Source organism: Salvelinus fontinalis, chromosome 32 (genome assembly GCF_029448725.1).
Source record: "Salvelinus fontinalis isolate EN_2023a chromosome 32, ASM2944872v1, whole genome shotgun sequence".
NCBI lineage: Eukaryota > Metazoa > Chordata > Actinopteri > Salmoniformes > Salmonidae > Salvelinus > Salvelinus fontinalis.
This window is the reverse complement of record NC_074696.1, coordinates 19880233-19901130: the sequence shown is the minus strand read 5'-3', so window position 1 is coordinate 19901130 and position 20898 is coordinate 19880233. Positions and strand designations below refer to the sequence as shown.

Here is a 20898-nt window from a genome sequence, read left to right as displayed (position 1 = left end):
TTTGAATTGAAGACAGCAGTCCATAAACTCAGTTTAAGGATCTGGAAGGATTCTGTGTGAAGGAATGGTCTAAAATCCCCCCCAATGTGTTCTCTAACTCATAAAACATTTTAGAAAAAGGCTCAGTTCCATTATCCTAGTAAGGGGAGGTACTGAAAGGTATTGAAAATCAGGGGTGTCAAACTTTTTGACCCCTACCTTTGAGATAAAAATATTTTACTTGTTAAAGAAAATCTTTGAGCAATTGTATTTAAAAAATAATAACTTTATATTTAAATTTGAGCATATAATATAGCTCAGTATTTGAATTATACTCAACAAAAATAAATGCATGCAGCAATTTCTAACATTTTACTGAGTTACAGTTCATATGAGTAAATCAGTCAATTGAAATGAATTCATCAGGCCCTAATCTTTGGATTTCACGACTGGAAATACAGATATGCATCTGTTGGTCACAGATACCATTATATATAATAAAACATTTTAAAAAAAATGGGCCTTACAATGGCCCTCAGGATTTTGTCACTGTATTTTTGTGCATTCAAATTGCAATTGTGTTCATTGTCTGTAGCTTCTGCCTTCCCATAACATAACCTCCCCATCACCACGGGGCACTCTGTTCACAACGTTGACATCAGCAAACCGCTTGCCCACACGACGCAATACAAGTGGTCTACGTTTGAGAGGCCGGTTGGACAGAGGATTTGTCTGTAAAATGGCATTGGCGGCAGCTTATGGTAGACAAATTAACATTACATTCTCTGGCAACAGCTTCACTGTACTGCTCGTTCTGTGCGTGGTGGCATTGTCATGCTGGAGGGTCAAGTCAGGATGAGCCTGCAGGAAGGGTACCACATGAGGGAGGATGTCTTCCCTGTAACGCACAGCGTTGAGATTACCTGTAATGACAGCATCCTCAATCCGATGATGCTGTGACACACCGCCCCAGACCATGACGGACCCTCCACATCCAAATCGATCCCGCTCCAGAGTTCAGTCCTCGGTGGAACGCTCATTCCTTCGGTGATAAACGCGAATCCGACCATCACCCCTGGTGAGACAAAACCGCGACTCGTTAGTGAAGAGCACTTTTTGCCCGTCCTGTCTGGTCCAGCGATGGTGGGTTTGTGTAGATAGGCAACGTTGTTGCCGGTGATGTCTGGTGAGGACCTGCCTTACAACAGGCCTACAATCCCTCAGTCCAGCCTCTCTCAGCCTATTGTGGACAGTCTGAGCACTGATGGGATTGTGTGTTCCTGGTGTAACTCGGGCAGTTGTTGTTGCCATCCTGTACCTGTCCCGCAGGTGTGATGTTCGGATGTACCGATCCGGTGCAGGTGTTGTTACACATGGTCTGCCACTGCGAGGGCGATCAGCTGTCCGTCCTGTCTCCTTGTAGCGTTGTCTTAGGCATCTCACAGTACGGACACTGCAATTTATTGCCCTGTTCACATCTACAGTGCTCATGCCTCCTGGCAGCATGCCTAAGGCACGTTCACGCAGATGAGCAGGGACCCTGGGCATCTTTCTTTTGGTGTTTTTCAGAGTCAGTAGAAAGGCCTTTTTAGTGTCCTAAGTGTTCATAACTGTGACCTTAATTGCCTACCGTCTGTAAGCTGTTAGTGTCTTAATGACCGTTCCACAGGTGCATGTTCATTAATTGTTTATGGTTCATTGAACAAGCACGGGAAAGTGTTAAAACCCTTTACAATGAAGATCTGTGAAGTTACTTGGATTTTTACGAATTTTCTTTGAAAGACAGGGTCCTGAAAAAGGGACATTTCTTTTTTTGCTGAGTTTACATACACTACCCTTCAAAAGTTTGGGGTCACTTAGAAATGTCCTTGTTTTGAAAGAAAACATTGTGTCCATTAAAATAACATCAAATTGATCAAAAATACAGTGTAGACACCGTTAATGTTTTAAATGACTTGTTGCTCGAAACAGCAGATTTTTTATGGAATATCTATATAGGCGTACAGAGGCCCATTATCAGCAACCATCACTCCTGTGTTCCAATGGCACGTTGTGTTAGCTAATCCAAGTTTATCATTTTAAAAAGGCTAATTGATCATTAGAAAACCCTTTTGCAAGTACGTTAGCACAGCTGAAAACTGTTGTTCTGATTAAAGAAGCAATAAAACTGGCCGTCTTTAAACTAGTTGAGTATCTGGAGCATCAGCATTTGTGGGTTCGATTACAGGCTCAAAAATACCTTTCTTCTGAACCTCGTGTGTCTATTCTTGTTCTGAGAAATGAAGGCTATTCCATGCGAGAAATTGCCAAGAAACTGAAGATCTCGTACAACGCTGTGTACAACTCCCTTCACAGAACAGTGCAAACTGTCTCTAACCAGAATAGAAAGAGTGGGAGGCCCCGGTGCACAACTGAGCAAGAGGACAAGTACATTAGTGTGTCTAGTTTGAGAAACAGATGCCTCACAAGTCCTCAACTGGCAGCTTCATTAAACAGTACCCGCAAAACACCAGTCTCAACGTCAACAGTGAAGAGGCGACTCCGGGATGCTGGCCTTCTGGGCAGAGTCCAGTGTCCGTGTTCTTTTGCCCATCTTAATCTTTTACTTTTATTGGCCAGCCTGAGATATGGCTTTTTCTTTGCAACTCTGCTTAGACGGACAGCATCCCGGAGTCGCCTCTTCACTGTTGACGTTGAGACTGGTGTTTTTCTTTCAAAAACAAGGAAATGTCTAAGTGTCCCCAAACTTTTGAAAGGTAGTATGTATGTATGTATAAATAAACACACAATTACTTATTCAAGTGTTTTGCTTTATTTTTACTATTTTCTGCATTATAGAATAATTGTGAAGACATCAAAACTATGAAATAACACATACGGAATCATGTAGTAACCAAAACAAAATGTTAAACATATCAAAATATTTTATACTTGAGATTCTTTAAAAGTAGCCCTATGCATTGATGACAGCTTTGCACTCTGTTTGCATCCACTCCAAACGGGCTGTCATGTGCCTTTTACTGAGGTGTGGATTCCGTCTGGCCACTCTACCATAAAGGCCTGATTGGTGGAGTGCTGCGGAGATGGTTGTCCTTCTGGAAGGTTCTCCCACCTCCACAGAAGAAGTCTAGAGCTTTATCAGAGTGACCATCGGATTCTTGGTCATCTTCCAGACCAAGGCCCTTCTCCCCCGATTGCTCAGTTTGGCCGGGCGGCCAGCTCTAGGAAGAGTCTTGGTGGTTCCAAACTTCTTCCATTTAAGAATGATGGAGTCCACTGTGTTCTTGAAGACCTTCAAGGCTTGCACGGTCAAATGTGGGACCTTATATAGACAGGTTTGTGCATTTCCACGTCATGTCCAATCAAGTTCTAGAAAACATCTCAAGGATGATCAATGGAAACAGTTTCCAAGTTTCCCACTGGAACTCAATTTCAAGTCTCATAGCCACTTCTGTAAATACGGTATTTCTGTTTTTTATAAATTTGAAAACATTTCTAAAAACCTGTTCTCGTTTTGTCATTATGGGGTATGTGTGCAGATTGATGAGTTTTTATTTAAATCAATTTTAGAATAAGGCCGTAACATAACATCAAGTCAAGGGGTCTGAATAGTTTCCGAATGCACTTTATTACCATTTTCACAGGTAAGAGTTTTCCAGACAAACTATTCAGATGGGGTTAACGTTGAGTCTCAGATGGGTGTCGATTGAGGAGCTGATACTTCTGCTTTAAAAATGTGTATGATAAAGAAGAACATGATTGTTATTCAGTCAGGCTAAATAAAGCTGCAACCTTGACCCATGACCTAGAAGAGATGAGGTAAACACCCCACCTCACATACATACACACACGCACGCACGCACGCACGTACGACCAGACATACATGATTCGACACACACATGGCCTGTCCTGGGTGAAAGTGAGCCCTGGGCTCTGTGGTGAGGCATAGATGAATCGGTCATCATTGAGGGGAAATCAAACCCTACAGGTCTTCCCTAGGACAGACATCTTGTTCCCATGGGGACCAATTCTGCCCTAAAAGGGAAAATAAATACAGCATCTTCCGCTCACCTCACCATCCGCCTCAGAATCCCCCTCCTACTGGAGGACTGAGCACAGCTAACATTCTCTTTCTCTCCGTCCACAAGCATTTCTAACTCCTTCTTGCTCCCATAATCGCACATTCTCCCTGAAATTCCTCATCTTTTCTTCACTCTATTGAAATTTTTCCTTGATTTTACCCGCTTTCTATCCCCAATTGCCATCTTGTCTCATCGCTGCAACTCCCCAACGGACATGGGAGGTGAAGATCGAGTCCTGCGTCCTCCCATGTCCGTTCCAGCACCTGCCAAACCGTGCTTCTTAACACCCGCACCAATTTTTATTTATTTATTTATTTTACCGTTATTTTACCAGGTAAGTTGACTGAGAACACGTTCTCATTTGCAGCAACGACCTGGGGAATAGTTACAGGGGAGAGGAGGGGGATGAATGAGCCAATTGTAAACTGGGGATTATTAGGTGACCATGATGGTTTGAGGGCCAGCTTGGGAATTTAGCCAGGACACCGGGGTTAACACCCCTACTCTTACGATAAGTGCCATGGGATCTTTAATGACCTCAGAGAGTCAGGACACCCGTTTAACGTCCCATCCGAAAGACGGCACCCTACACAGGGCAGTGTCCCCAATCACTGCCCTGGGGCATTGGGATATTTTTTAGACCAGAGGAAAGAGTGCCTCCTACTGGCCCTCCAACACCACTTCCAGCAGCATCTGGTCTCCCATCCAGGGACTGACCAGGACCAACCCTGCTCAGCTTCAGAAGCAAGCCTGCAGTGGTATGCAGGGTGGTATGCTGCTGGCCAATGTGTTGGAGGAAACATCGTTCACCTGACTACCAAGGTCAGCCTGCACGTGTCCGGCCACAAGGAGTCGCTAGAGTGCGATGGGCCAAGTAAATCCCTCCTGGCGAAACCCTCCCCTAACCCGGAGGGCGCTAGGCCAATTGTGCGCCGCCCTATGGGACTCCCGATCACGGCCAGGTGATCGAACCTGGGGCTATAGTGACGCCTCTAGCACTGCAGTGCCTCAGACCACTGTGCCCACTCGGGAGGCCCCCATTCACTCTATTTTCATTCCAATGTCCTCCTCTACATCAATCCCTCTCTAGTGTCTTCCCATCACAAATATTTACCCGTCTTTGTTTCCATCCCAGTCTCACTTCCCTCTCAAAATATTATTCTCTCTCTGCATCTGTCCCCTCGCTTCCAGTCACACCTCTGTACTAGCTGGTTGTGCTGGCCGCTCCGAAAAGGGGCTTTGACAGTTGCTGCAGATACCTGACAGGCCATCGAAAGAGACGTCAAGCACATGACAGAGACCCACGGCTGGACAGACAGGCAGGGAGAGGGGGACAAGGGGGGTAGAGAAGAGAGAGGAAGTGATACACTTTGATAGAGAGAGGGATGAGAGAGAATGAGAGAGACATTTCAAAAGCTCAGAAGTTAAGCCCACAGAACCCTTCTGAGTCCTGTAGAATAACACCCCCTCGATTCAGATCAGAGGAACACAAACCAGACCTGATCCAATCCAGTTACGCTCACCCTAATCTCATTAGCCACTCAACTACATAATTAGTGTTTCCTTCACACGAGTGGTATGTAAAAATAACAAACTGTGCTCCTTTACCAAAGGGGTAGTGTGCAGACCTGCTGGAATTGCTTCAGTCTCCCAGGCTGAGTTCCACAATGCACTATATTCCCTATGTCCCCATAGGGCTCTGGTTAAAAGCAGTGCACTACAGAGAATAAGGTGCTATTAGGAATACACTCCCTGTCCCAGTCCTTCACAGCAGGGCATAATGAGGCCTAATGAAGACAGAGGTTTAGAGAGGGAGAGCGACAGAGAGAGATGGGGGGATTTGGAGAGGGGGGCGGTTAGAGAAGGGAGAGAGTGAGAGGGGTTTAGAGAGGAGGGGAATTAGAGAGGGAGACCGAGAGAGGGGACGAGAGGGGTGAGAGGTTTACAGAGCGAGAGAGAGAATGAGAGGTTACACTGTGGCAGAATACCTGATCACTGTGACTGACCCAAAATTAAGGAAAGCTTTGACTATGTACAGACAGTGAGCATAGCCTTGCTATTGAGAAAGGCCACTGAAAGCAGACCTGGCTCTCAAGAGAAGGCAGGCTATATGCACACTGCCCACACAATGACGTGGAAACTGAGCTGCACTTCCTAACCTGTCAAATGTATGACCATAGAGACACATATTTCCCTCATTACACATGACTCTGGCCTGGGAGTAGGTTTATGACAGTCATAAATACCTATCCCCCCTTTTTTCCTCTCGCTACCCTACTGATGTGACTATTGAAAATCCCTTAGTTAACATAGAGATTCTGGGAACATCAGAAGGTGGGGGGAAATTAACCATATTTTGGTAATCCTACCAGTTGAACATGTGCGTTGGTACTTAACCTGTTGAGGACAGAGGGCGCTGTTTTCACTTTGGGGGAAAATCGTGCCCAATTTAAACGGCCTCGTACTCAATTCTTGCTCCTACAATATGCATATTATTATTACTATTGGATAGAAAACACCCTCTAGTTTCTAAAACCGTTTGAATTATATCTGTGAGTAAAACAGAACTCATTTTGCAGCAAACTTCCTGACAGGAAGTGAAAAATCTGAAATCGATGCTCTGTTCTAGGGTCTGCCGATAAATGGCCTTCATATACATCAGTATACATGCACTTCATACACTTTCCACTAGATGTCGACAGGCAGTGAGAGAAGAAATGGAGTGTATAACTTGATCTGGGGTCGAATAAAAGCTCTCGGCATGACGTGTCACCAGTTTCCTGTTTTCTGGAGCGCGCGAGAAGGGACCTGGTATTGCCTTCTGAAAAGCTGTCGTTATAGACGACTAATATCTCCGGCTTTGATTTTATTTGATAAATGTGACAATATCATCGTAAAGTATGTTTTTTCAATATAGTTTTATTAGATTATTGAAATTTATTCGGGACGTTAGGCGTGTTGCTTTGTCTGCGTATGTTCAGGAAGGAGAGCTTCGCGCTACTTTGCTAGCTTTCCGTGCTAATTGACTGGAGAAGAGGACATTCTAAAACCAAACAACGATTGTTCTGGACAAAGGACCCCTTGTACATCATTCTGATCGAAGATCATCAAAAGTAGGACCCATTTTATGATACTATTTTATATATCTGTCTAACATGTGAACTAGTAGTTTGCGCCCAGATTTTGGGCACTCTCTCACTATAACTAAGCTGGATGTCGTAATGAAGTTATTTTTTTAATTCTAACACTGCGATTGCATTAAGAACTAGTGTATCTATCATTTCCTGTACAACATGTATTTTCTAGTAACGTTTATGAATAGTTATTTGGTCAGAATAGTTGGTGTCATAAAAATATCCGCGCATTCTGGGAAAAAGATGCTACGTTAGCACAATGTATAACCACTGATGATTTCAGCTCTAAATATGCACATTTTCGAACAAAACATAAGTGTATGTATAACCTGATGTTATAGGACTGTCATCTGATGAAGGTTTATGAAGGTTAGTGAAAATTAATATATTTTGCTGGTTTATTCGCTATCGCTAACGTGCCTATTGCTATCGCTAACGTGCCTTGATGAATGAATGCGGTAGTGTGGTAGGCTATTGTAGTAAGCTAATATAATGCTATAGTGTTTTCGCTGTAAAACACTTTTTTTTTTTTAAATCGGAAATATTGGCTGGATTCACAAGATGTTTGTCTTTAATTTGCTGTACACCATCGATTTTTCAGAAATGTTTTATGATGAGTATTTAGGTATTTGACGTTGGTGTCTGTAATTACTCTGGCTGCTTCGGTCCTATTTGTGACGGTAGCTGTGATGGTAGCTGCAATGTAAAACTGATTTATACCTCAAATATGCAAATTTTTCGAACAAAACAGATTTATTGTATAACATGTTATTAGACTGTCATCTGATGAAGTTGTTTCTTGGTTAGTTTGGTTGGTTCTTGGTTAGTTAGGTTGGCATTGTGCATGCTACCTGTGCTGTGAAAAATGTTAGTGCTTTTTTGTATTTGGTGGTGAGCTAACATAAATATATGTGCTGTTTTCGCTGTAAAACATTTAAAAAAATTGGACATGTTGACTGGATTCACAAGATGTGTATCTTTCATTTGCTGTATTGGACTTGTTAATGTGTGAAAGTTAAATATTTCAAAAAAATATTCTTTTAATTTCGCGCTCTGCCTTTTCAGTGGAATGTGGGAGGAGTTCCGCAAGCAGAACCCCGGTGCCAGACAGATTAATGAATATGATGTCAGTTCGGTTGTCATCTGAGACATTCTCATCTATGACAGGAGGACATAAACTGTCCAGTGGAAGGTCTACACATTATAGTTATCAGATTCACATGGAATTGTTGTGCAATTTAAATGTTTGAATATGAAATTATTTGTGAGGGTTAAAAATTATTTGTGAGGGTGAAATGTGATTTTAGCTTCTAAAATGTGAGAATTAGGTTTTCATGAGTGAATTAGGCCCGACTCAGTGGCCCGCCCACGTGAAGAGACATTGGTTACAAACTATGAAACACGCCCTCCTCTCCCTTCCTATATAAAGCCTTGACGACAATATAACTATCTGTTCCAGGTACATTAGGATGACGATCCGATGTCAGAAAGGTTCAGATAATAACTACAGAACGAAGCCAACCTCAGCGTGAGCTTTGGTTGCGAATGGTATGAACTTTGAACTCTTATTCGCTACAGAAGTGATACCTCCTAGCCGTTGAGTTAGCAGCGGCCGTTGTAAACGTGGGCTAGGAAAGAACGGACAGAGTATCCCGTCTACCACACAACGACGACACTACAACGTTTCCCGTTCACCACCAGAGACACTCTTCAAAGGACAAAGGACTCTGTTGGGCAACATGGCGTTCCATCTACCACCATCCTATTGAAGCGCAGCTCAGAGTAAATATTTATTGCTTTTTCCTTTTCCAAATGGGCGGTAATTTAGAATGCATAAGATTCTGTATTTACGATAGAGTAGCTGGCTACAGCCCGATAGAGACATCGCTTCTCCCTTTGTTCTTCAGTCTTCCCACTCTTTCACTCAAACCCAGCCTCCTTTTCTTTGTGTAACCAGCTGTCATATCTGTTCCGTCCGCTAGGGACGTTTTCCTTTATGACATAATTTGTAATCAAGGTATGATTCATTCTGTGGGATTAGTTAGGTATTTAGTAAATAAATAATTAAACCCAATTTTGTATCTCTGATTCAACTTGTTAGCCAGGGTTCGTGAAGATAACCAAGAATTTACAACTTTCAGATGAGACTGAAATAAGGTGACGATTAATATTGACTGCTATTGATGTAAAATATTATTGGGTCTTCAAGAGTTAATTCGGAAGATAACTGCTCTATAAATATTATTTCGTGGTGCCCCGACTTTCTAGTTAATTACATTTACATGATTAGCTCAATCAGGTAATATTAATTACAGAGAAAGGATTTTATAGAATAGCATGTCATGTCACTTAATCCGGCATAGCAAACAACACGACACACAGAACTACAAACATTTGAAAACAAATCCAATTTTGATAAACTCCCATATCTATTGGGTGAAATACCACAGTGTGCAATTACAGCATCAATATTTGTGACCGATTGCCACAAGAAAAGGGCAACCAGTGAACAAACACCATTGTAAATACAACCTATATTTATGTTCATTGATTTTCCCTTTTGTAACTATCTGCACATTATTGCAACACTGTATATATGCATAATATGACATTGAAATGTCTTTATTCTTTTGGAACTTTAGTAAGTGTAATGTTTACAGTTAATGATCTATTTCACTTGCTTTGGCAATGTGAACACATGTTTCCCATGCCAATATAGCCCTTGAATTGAGAAGAGAGATGTGGGGGGGGGGGGGTGAGGGAGACTTGGCTTTGTTGTCCTCACCCCATTTACATTCTAAGAACTCTGCCAGTTTCAGGTATTTCAACCCAGCCTTCTCTAACCACCTCTACCGTCCTGAACCACACATAACCTTCTGGCCTCCCCCAGTCTCTCAGTTCAGTTCAAAACATCCTTTCATTCCTTACTCAATTCAAGTATCTGACAGACGCATAGAGACTAAGACGAGAATGGCCGTCGAGGGAGAGTAAAAAAAACAAGGAAATCAAGACAGTGTCGGGGAGAGAGAGCAAGAAAGTAAATTAAACATGTAAATTCAGCGAATGAGAGATGATATTCCCACATAAGAAAATGGACGATGGAGGGGGGGGGGGGTAACATCCAAAGAGGATCCTTAATGGAGCAGAATTTACACTGCTGACTGAGGTGAACTGATAAGAGCAGAGGAATGAACAACAAACAGCTAATCTGCAGTCAGGAGCAGGTTAAAGCCCTCAAAAGTGCTGCGTGGCGTTTCTCCCAAAATGGCACCCCATTCCCTTAAAAGTGCACTACTTTCGACCAGGGTCCATAGGGCTCTGGTCAAAAGTAGTGCACTATGTAGGGATTAGGATGCCTTTTGGGACGCCACCTCCTTAGTCATCAAAAAAAACATTCATATGCTGCCTGACGGGAGGCAAGCAAACGTTGAAACAAAAAAAGCTCCTTGCCAAGACCATTTAGTCGCATTGACAAAAACAGCCACAGACTTAACGCTGTGATTTTTGGAAAGGAAGACTGTGGTTTTCGTGCCGTGTGGTACAAAATGGGTTTGTTGCTGCTAGCAAACTGCTGCTCACACGTACGTGACTCATTGGACAGGTAGGTAGTCACACACTCAGACCGACCCAGACCAAGCCGAGACGGGGGGAGATGGAGGGAGAGAAAGCCCCAATATCAGCATGGTTGTGTGGGATAAGAGCACTTGGCTTACATGTATTTACAGTGCTTGAAGAGGACTGATAGGTGATGCTTTTTATTTTGGGTGACGGTACTGTTTATATTTAGGTGCCAGAATGCAAGAAAATTTTAGGTATGTTCAGACCCAAGTCAAGCACAGCTTATTTCTAGATTACAAGTTGGCAGGCCACATCGTTTAGTGCCCAGGCCTACAGGCTTAAGTCAATTCACAACTGTAATTCAGACACTATGTTTACTTTCACATGTATCCGAACTGGCGAGCAGATATCTTCAACGTTTTGTTCAAAGACTCTGTAGTATAAGTTATGGTAGGCTACTGAGAGTGACAGAGAGGCCTGATACTCATCAGTTCCTGTTCAGAGTCAAGAGCTAACGGAAGAGGCAGTGCTATCATGAAGAGATTGAAGACTTATCACACACACACACACACACACCGACACAGAGAGAGAGTAAGACAGAGTGAAACAGAGAGAAAGACAGACGGTCCATATTCCCATTGGACTCATGATTGCTGTGTAATTTCTTTAAAAGCACAAACAATGCATTATTAAAGGTGCACAGCAAGCACGAAAGCAGTGCCTTACACACACAATTGCTCTGTCTGTGTGCGTGTCTGTGTTTCTGTGGCGATTCACAAAATATTCAATGACTAGATGTGTATGGCTATAGTTGTTTTCAGTTTGGTTAATTTGAGAGAACATTTGTACAAATCAACAGAAGTGATGCAACTACGATGGATATACAGCGCACTAACATGATAAGGCAAGAAGTTGAACAGCCAAAGGTAAGAGCTCAGTTTGCCTTGCCCTCAGCTGGCTCATGTCATTGGTTACCTCGTAAAACCTGTTGTCTGTCTCTGACCCACGTTAGCATCTCAATTAGCCTCCACTCACCATCTCTGGTCCTGTATTCATAAAAAGACTCAGAGAGAAGGATGGCTGATCAAGGATCAGTTTTGCATTACAGATCCTAATGAATACAATTATATGGACAGGGGAGACCTGGGCCTGTATCCACAAAGCGTCTCAGAGTAGAAGTGCTGATCTAAGCTCAGGTCCAAATAATCTTATTCATTATGATCTTAAAGGCTAAACTGCTCCTAGATCAACCCTCCTACATTGAGAGGCTTTGTGAATACAGGCCCAGGACTCTCAAACCTATTAGAGCTAGACACATACAATCGTCAACCCCTTTCTGAAGCTCCTGGGCCATCTCTACTCTCCCTTCTGTTCTGTTGCACCTAGGCCATCTCTACTCTCCCTTCTGTTCTGTTGCTCCTAGGCCATCTCTACTCTCCCTTCTGTTCTGTTGCTCCTAGGCCATCTCTACTCTCCCTTCTGTTCTGTTGCTCCTAGGCCATCTCTACTCTCCCTTCTGTTCCTATAGCACAAAGAAATCAATAATAGATGGTGTATTTTCACCCTCCCTCCATAGAATCAATCACTCCCTCTGGTCAGTTCTCTCTTTCTCTTCCTTTTCCTGTCCCATCCCACACTGGACGGGAACATTGTGTTCAAGGATCTGTGTGTGACTCCCCCACTCCCCTAGCTAAAAAGGTTAAGACATTGTTGCCAAACTGCTCCGTTCTGGGCTTTGGCCTGGCATTCGCTTGGCACCGGCTGGTACATACAGTCCAGTCTGACAGAGTCGCAGGCTTTTAGACTGTAGTAGCGTCCCAAAATGGCACCCTATTCCCCATTTAGTGCACAATTTTTTGGACCAGAGCCCTATCGTCCGCCCTATGGGCTCTGGTCAAAAGTAGTTCACTATATAGGGAATAGGGTTCCATTTGGGATGCGAACAAAGTCCCCTGATCCTGAGGGACCCCTGTAGGGAGAGGTGGTCATGTGATCGTCTATATGTGGCGTGGGTGGCGGGTGGGAATGGGTGAGGAGTCATAGGTCAGATAGAAGATTGCTGGATGAATCTAATCCAGCTGAATGCCAGGCATCTGACAGGTAGACACCACACACACAGTTTACCAAGGTCCCTATTCTCCTAAAACACATCACACTCTCTTCTTACAAACCCAGACAGCCCAGGCCTGATGTCCTAGGTGAAGGAAGTTGGCTGAAGGGTGACAGAGTTCAGGCTTTTAAGTAAGTGGAGCTTCCGTTTTAAAATGTGATACTTAACGGTCTCCACGACATGTAAACGGATGATGCTCGTCGGGTGTATGAATTCACTGCGCGTCTTAGCAACAGTTCAGGTTGGTGAACACAGGAATTCCTAGGACCAGGTTGTCAGGAAGAGCAGCAGACATCCCAAATGGCACCCTATAATCCCTATATAGTGCACTATAATCCCTATATTTTCACCAGTGCCCAAAAGTAGGGCACTATATAGGCAATAGGGTACAATTTTGGACGCACAATCATTGTCGGTCTTAAGGACCCCTTCATATTCTCACAGGTTCTCACAGGACACATAGCTTTCAGTTCAGCCTCCTCTTCAGTTCTCACCCAGAGTCCTGCCAGCTCTCTAGTCAAAACGTCACCAGTCTGGAATCTCGATAGAGAGAGAGCAAGTGTGTGCGACCAGGTGGTGAAACCAGGGGGGGGGGGGGGGTTGAATGAGCCAATTGGAAGCTGGGGAGATGAAGTGTCCATGATGGTATGAGGGGCCAGTTTGGTAATTTAGACAGGACACTGAGGTTAACACCCCTACTCTTACTATAACTACCATGGGACATTCAGTGACCACGGAGTCAGGACTGATTAACATCCCAGCCGTAATACAGGACCCTGTTCCCAATCACTGCCCTGGGGCATTGGGAAATGTTATTATAGACCAGAGGAAAGAGTGCCTCCTACTGGCCCTCCAACACCACTTCAAGCAGCATCTGGTCTCCCATCCATGGACCAACCCTGCTTAGCTTCAGAGGCGAGCAGTGGGATGCAGAGTGGTATGCTGCTGGGTGATGGCTCCCTGGCACAGCATCATTCCTGTACAGCCATACTGTAGTTATTCTCATGCTATGTGACTATTGTAATTAATCACACACAACTGCATACCTCAGGGTATAATAACATTGAGGGGGAGATGTGCTCAGGTAGGCAGATACGGCTAATACAATTCATATGAAAACAGACTTACTCAAACCCAAAGTGCATACATACACACACACACACACACACACACACACACACACAGATAAACATGTAGGCAATTGTAGGGACGCGCGCCATATAGAGTACTGTTGATGAGTAGAGCAAGTCAGCCTTGGCTAGTGGATTAGTGTGTGTGTGTGTTAGATTGACAGGAGATGAGCAGGCAGTGGGATGACTTCAGTCTCAGCTGCGATTCAGGGCCTGTGGACAGTGCAGCGCTGGGAAGAGGGGGGAGAGAGAGCGAGTGAGCAAGAGAGTGGCAGACAACACCCCCCTCTTCCTCTTCCCTAAGAACAGTCCATGAGACACTCGGAGGGCCTGGCATCTGAAACAAGGAACTTCCTCTCTCTCAGCTCTGAGATAGGCTCCACTAATATCAGAGGAATAGCACCAGTACTGACTGAGTACCAGCAAGGAATGATCTTTAAAAAGGGGGGAGAGCCAGGGTTGTGATGGTTCACACAGCAAGCACTGTGCGAGTGTGTGTGTATATACACTGCTCAAAAAAATAAAGGGAACACTAAAATAACACATCCTAGATCTGAATGAATGAAATATTCTTATTAAAATTCTTTTTTCTTTACATAGTTGAATGTGCTGACAACAAAATCACACACAAATTATCAATGGAAATCAAATGTATCAACCCAAGGAGGTCTGGATTTGGAGTCACACTCAAAATTAAAGTGGAAAACCACACTACAGACTTATAAAACTTTGATGTAATGTCCTTAAAACAAGTCAAAATGAGGCTCAGTAGTGTGTGTGGCCTCCACGTGCCTGCATGACCTCCCTACAATGCCTGGGCATGCTCCTGATGAGGTGGCGGATGGTCTCCTGAGGGATCTCCTCCCAGACCTTGACTAAAGCATCCGCCAACTCCTGGACAGTCTGTGGTGCAACGTGGTGTTGGTGGATGGAGCGAGACATGATGTCCAAGATGTGCTCAATTGGATTCAGGTCTGGGGAACGGGCGGGCCAGTCCATAGCATCAATGCCTTCCTCTTGCAGGAACTGCTGACACACTCCAGCCACATGAGGTCTAGCATTGTCTTGCATTAGGAGGAACCCAGGGCCAACTGCAATAGCATATGGTCACACAAGGGGTCTGAGGATCTCATCTCGGTACCTAATGGCAGTCAGTCTACCTCTGGCGAGCACATGGAGGGCTGTGCGGCCCCACAAAGAAATGCCACCCCACACCATGACTGACCCACCGCCAAACCGGTCATGCTGGAGGATGTTGCAGGCAGCAGAAAGTTCTCCACGGCGTCTCCAGACTCTGTCACGTCTGTCACATGTGCTCAGTGTGAACCTGCTTTCATCTGTGAAGAGCCCAGGGCGCCAGTGGCGAATTTGCCAATCTTGGTGTTCTCTGGCAAATGCCAAACGTCCTGCACGGTGTTGGGCTGTAAGCACAAGCCCCACCTGTGGACGTCGGGCCCTCATACCACCCTCATGGAGTCTGTTTCTGACCGTTTGAGCAGACACATGCACATTTGTGGCCTGCTGGAGGTCATTTTGCAGGGCTCTGGCAGTGCTCCTCCTTGCACAAAGGCGGAGGTAGCGGTCCTGCTGCTGGGTTGTTGCCCTCCTACAGCCTCCTTCACGTCTCCTGATGTACTGCATGATGACTCCTTGCTGTCCCCAGTCCACCTGGCCTTGCTGCTATTCCGGTTTCCACTGTTCTGCCTGCGGTTATGGAACCCCTACCTGTCCCAGACCTGCTGTTTTCAACTCTTAATGATCGGCTATGAAAAGCCAACTGACATTTATTCCTGATTATTATTTGACCATGCTTGTCACTTATGAACATTTTGAACATCTTGGCCATGTTCTGTTATAATCTCCACCCGGCACAGCCAGAAGAGGACTGGCCACCCCTCATAGCCTGGTTCCTCTCTAGGTTTCTTCCTAGGTTTTGGCCTTCCTAGGGAGTTTTTCCTAGCCACCGTGCTTCTACACCTGCATTGCTTGCCGTTTGGGGTTTTAGGCTGGGTTTCTGTACAGCACTTCGAGATATTAGTTGATGTACGAATTGCTATATAAAATAAACTTGATTTGATTTACTGGCCTGTCTCCTTGTAGCGCCTCCATGCTCTGGACACTACGCTGACAGACACAGCAAACCGTCTTGCCACAGCTCGCATTGATGTGCCATCCTGGATGAGCTGCACTACCTGAGCCACTTGTGTGGGTTGTAGACTCCGTCTCATGCTACCATTAGAGTGAAAGCACCGCCAGCATTCAAAAGTGACCAAAACATCAGCCAGGAAGCATAGGAACAAAACTGAGAAGTGATCTGTGGTCACCACCTGCAGCACCACTCCTTTATTGGGGGTGTCTTGCTAATTGCCTATAATGTCCACCTGTTGTCTATTCCATTTGCACAACAGCATGTGAAATTTATTTTCAATCAGTGTTGCTTCCTAAGTGGACAGTTTGATTTCACAGAAGTGTGATTGACTTGGAGTTACATTGTGTTGTTTAAGTGTTCCCTTTATTTTTTTGAGCAGTGCATATAGAGAGACGGCAAGAGAAAGACCACAAGAGAGCGAGGGACAGCAAGAGGAGTGCCTGCACTAAGGTGTATTGCTGTGTATGTAGGCCTATGTGTGTGTGTGTACAGTAGCATAAGGAAAGAGCAGTGCATTAGAATAAGTATCTGTGGCCCTCCTTGGGTTTCCCCTCTGGTGTAAACACAGGGTGACACTGGCAGAGACAGCTGGGCTTGTCTAAACAACCCCAGGGTAAGACACTAGTGATGACGGGGCAAGACACTGAGGAGGACACACACTCCTTCCCCTTAATTAGAGTTCTGTCAGACTGGCCAGAGACTCCTGTCAGAGGAGAGCCTTATACATCAGATACATAGAGTTCTAACTAACACACACTAGAGCAAGACAGGACGAGGAGCGGCTGTCTGACTGGAGGACGAGGAGCGGCTGTCTGACAGGAGGACGAGGAGTGGGGTTCTCTGTTCTCACTGACTCCTGACACTGTCTTGTAGCGCAGTGTTTCCCAACTCCACTAACCCCAACAGCCCAACTCCACTAACCCCAACAGCCCAACTCCACTAACCCCAACAGCCCAACTCCACTAACCCCAACAGCCCAACTCCACTAACCCCAACAGGTGTGCTTGTCCAGGGCTACAACAAAAGTGTGTACCATTAGGGGTACTGGAGGACTGGAGTCCCGTCCTTGTTACCAGTTGTAATTTTTTTTAATTAAATATGTTTTCTGTGAGTTGTTCTGCCCCCATCACACCAAACTCCAAACCCTTACACAACATCATCAAAGAAGTATAAAGCTAAAACTGAGTGGTCAACTTAAATATTTTTGATTAGAGGATGTCACAGCATAGAGCTTTGATTATGGTGGAGTAAAAAGCCACAGATTATGTATGAGTTGCCAAGAGGAGTGTTGTGCCGGGCCCTGTGTAGTTCTGATAAGACCAGAGTTTAGGTCTGGCTCTCTGCTTCTGGATACAAACACAGTCGTGTTCATTTGCACACAATGTGGAAAAACATTTCAAAACATTGAGCAACGGAAAATTAAAACAAGCATTTCTTGTTGGACAAGTTAAGATGTTAACTTCTTGTTGCACTCAGTTTTGAACCGTTGCCATGTTTCGTACATAGTGAACACAACCCAGCTGTATGGATTCAGAGTGCTGGGGATGACTTCATCTGTCCCAGTGTTATATGAGATAAGTTATTGGATTGGATAGGGCTATGTATATATTGTATACACTTGTGCAAAGGGAACTCGAAGCAATGACAGATCACATTAAGAGTGGAAAAGATCTTCCCCAAGTTGTAACTCACAGTTAGCAGAGGTTTATTATGGTAAAGAATATTATGGTTGTCCATAGGCTACACTACTTGCCTTTATGTTATAAAAAAAAAAAAACTCTAATAAACTGATTCGCGTTTTGGTGATTCCATTCCGTTTACGGATTTATTTACTGTCACTAAAAGGCTGCCGTAAACTAAACTTGTTCAAAGGAAATGCTCTCTTTACACAATTGGACCTAAATTACCTAAACACCACTGTTACCCCATTGCTATTCAGTCTGAAAAAGACACACACTAACCCTAAAAAAGATGCAGGAGACTAAAAGCCAGAATGTTTAATACAATTATATTTACACTTACTTAACCGGTTGTCCGCGCTGTTGGTCTTTTGATGGTAGGAAATGGAGATGAAATATCCACAGGAAAGGGTAGTTTTCCCGACTTTTTGCGGAGCAGGTAGGTTCAGTCGTTTGTATTTTCAATCTCCTAACGCATCGCACGTGATGCATAATATGTAAACAACAGCCGAATGTAACAGCACGTTTCCTGCAATCAACTGAAAGTATTTGTGAAATTTGCCATCTGATTATGTGGGACAATGTTCGGTCTGTGGTTGGGTTAAACTCAGCCATTATTTGTCATGTGCAAATTTGCTTCAGTATTGAATATATAAAACCGCAAATACACAGACCAGCATACTGAAAGTCGGGTTCATATAAGGACAAAAATCAGCGGACAACAGGTAAAGTTAAAAATAAAAATGCAACATTCTGACTGTAATGGAACTGTTCGTGAATGCTAAGCCTACAATGTTAGACACCAGAGTAAGTCTTCCACTCGGGTTCTAAAAGAGGGTAGGACCTCCAATATGACTACTCCTGGAAGGGAGGGTGTCGTTTTCTTCAAGGGGTTCCATTGCACACTGGCCATAATCGACCACTAAACAACATATTTAGTCAACTAACAAATCAGCAAAAAGTGGTAATTATATGATCTGAAATGTATTGTTGACGTACAAAACAAATGCCTCTACAAGTATCAATGATGTTAAATTTGGCAAGCAGTAGGCCTACAAATTATTTCCAATTAACGTCGGTTTTGGAGAAATTCAATTATAAAGCCGTTCTAACGGTGATTTCATTAAGTTAAGACAGCGGAAATTGATTGAGGTCCCATGTTGTGATGTATTGCGAACGTGTGAGCTAATTGCCAACAAAGCAACTCCACTGTCACCATCTGATGAATTAGGAATGACTCGAAGGAAAGCGTGGCAGGTGAATTATTCATTCAGGAAGTCATGACAATATACAATGGATTGTTTCGATGTAAATATAAGTCAACTACAATGTAAAAAAAATTATACGGCAAGGTAAATATACAAATTCAGCTATTGAAAGTGTAAATCCGCGTGCGCAAATGAGATGACTAGGTCCTACAACATTGTATTGAAAAACAATTAGGCTACTTACATGAACGCATGGTAGATGAATGCCCATCCCCGTGGTCTTTCCAGTACGTTGTACAAGAAGTTCTGAAACTTTCTGTAGCGCTTGCTGGAGGCTGAGGTGGTCGCCCGGGGTCCAAGACGCCCGGGCAGCGGGGTACCGAGCAGCCCGGTACGGTGAGAAGGGTGCAGGCGCTCCGGGGTCGATGGTTCACTCCTCTCCGTATGAACGGCGGTAAGAGCCACAAACTCAACCCGTCTATCGTCGTTAGGTGCGGGGAGAACCAACATTCTAATGCCACCGTTATTTGATGGGCTGCCTAACATGGTTAAAGTATTTCTATATAAGTATTAAATGCAACGGAATTCAGTTTCATTCACCTATTTAACAGTGAGTCTATATCTACGTTGGTGATTTAGCCAACTGAATTCGAAGCCATAATCAGGTTGTCTGCATCGGATAATTACTTGGATTAATGACTAATTACAGCGAGTCAATTTCTTCCCTCTAAATGTCTGGACTCTGAATTTAGTTTAAGTTATCTAAAAATCAAGTCACAGCCATAAAATAAAATTCACATGGCATTTTGACAAGTGCGGTATGTAAAAACGTAACCTTTGAGAAACATTGTTGAAACTCAAATGCAAAGTTGTCAAAGGTATTACGCGATAATTCCAAGGGCCGTTAAATCTTGGAACACGAGGTGCAACCGAGTGATGATTACAATATATTTTGGCCGCGGGAACGGTAACTTTATAACCTACCCTATTGCTAATTAGTATAGTCGTCCTCGCATGCGCATCTTGCTCGAAATTAGCCTATTTAGAAAACACTTAAAGCCCGCAATTGAAAGCTTAAAGCAGACAAGCGTATTTATTAAAGGACTACAATTAAATTGGTTAAATAACTATCGATTGAACATTATCGCTCTGCTCTTTCCTATGAGGTTCGATGCTGCACAACATGCCCACTGAACTGACACTCACTCCAGCCTCCTTTCCTGTGCGTCTCGCTGGTCCAGCGCGCTCGTGGTGAGGAGCGGTGATGACCGTCCGTGAGATATCTAAAGTCAACTTTACTCTAAACTTCTATTATTTCAGAGAGGACTCTCGGGTCACACGCAGCAGACTCAGATGGTCCAGAGATAAACTAGAGGGACAGTGCCGTTGCGCTTCTGAAGACTTCGCACGCACAAACCAAAAGCATCTGGCTATCTTGAACACACGGATTGTATGGGATGGACGCTGAGAGAGGGAGCGAGAATGCGCACGCTGATATTCGGATGTGTGTAATGTTAGCTCAGTAGCATGAGACAGGTCTAATATCTCTGAGCTACGCGTTCATATTTTTGATGAGGCTGACAACTTTTCATTTTAGAAAAACAGATGCAAACATCAGTTATATGGTATGTTAGTATTTGGAGCTATAATAAATATATATGTATTTATTGGGCACCACATTGATAGACTTGGTTGTCACACATTTGTCATGCCTTTCAGTTATCAGTGGTGACCAAATCAATTGTTTCAACTTTCTCCTGTCATGTGGCAAGGGCACTGTAGGCCTAAAGAGGGAGCCTCAATGAAAATGTAATGTAGCCTGTGTGTTTATGGTCAGTGCTATCTGGGATCCTTGCGACCTCCCTACCC

General features: G+C 44.0%; 1 protein-coding gene across 1 annotated transcript in view; it reads right to left on the bottom strand.

Annotated features, from left to right (window-relative positions):
* Window positions 1-20571, bottom strand: part of LOC129830865 (potassium voltage-gated channel subfamily KQT member 4-like) — a 131845-nt gene extending 111274 nt beyond the window's left edge. Inside the window, exon 1 of the mRNA XM_055893674.1 lies at window positions 19274-20571. Coding sequence (XP_055749649.1) covers window positions 19274-19575 — 302 coding nt within the window. The 5' untranslated portion in view covers window positions 19576-20571. The remainder of the gene's footprint in view (window positions 1-19273) is intronic.
* Between the last annotated feature and the right edge of the window lie 327 nt (window positions 20572-20898).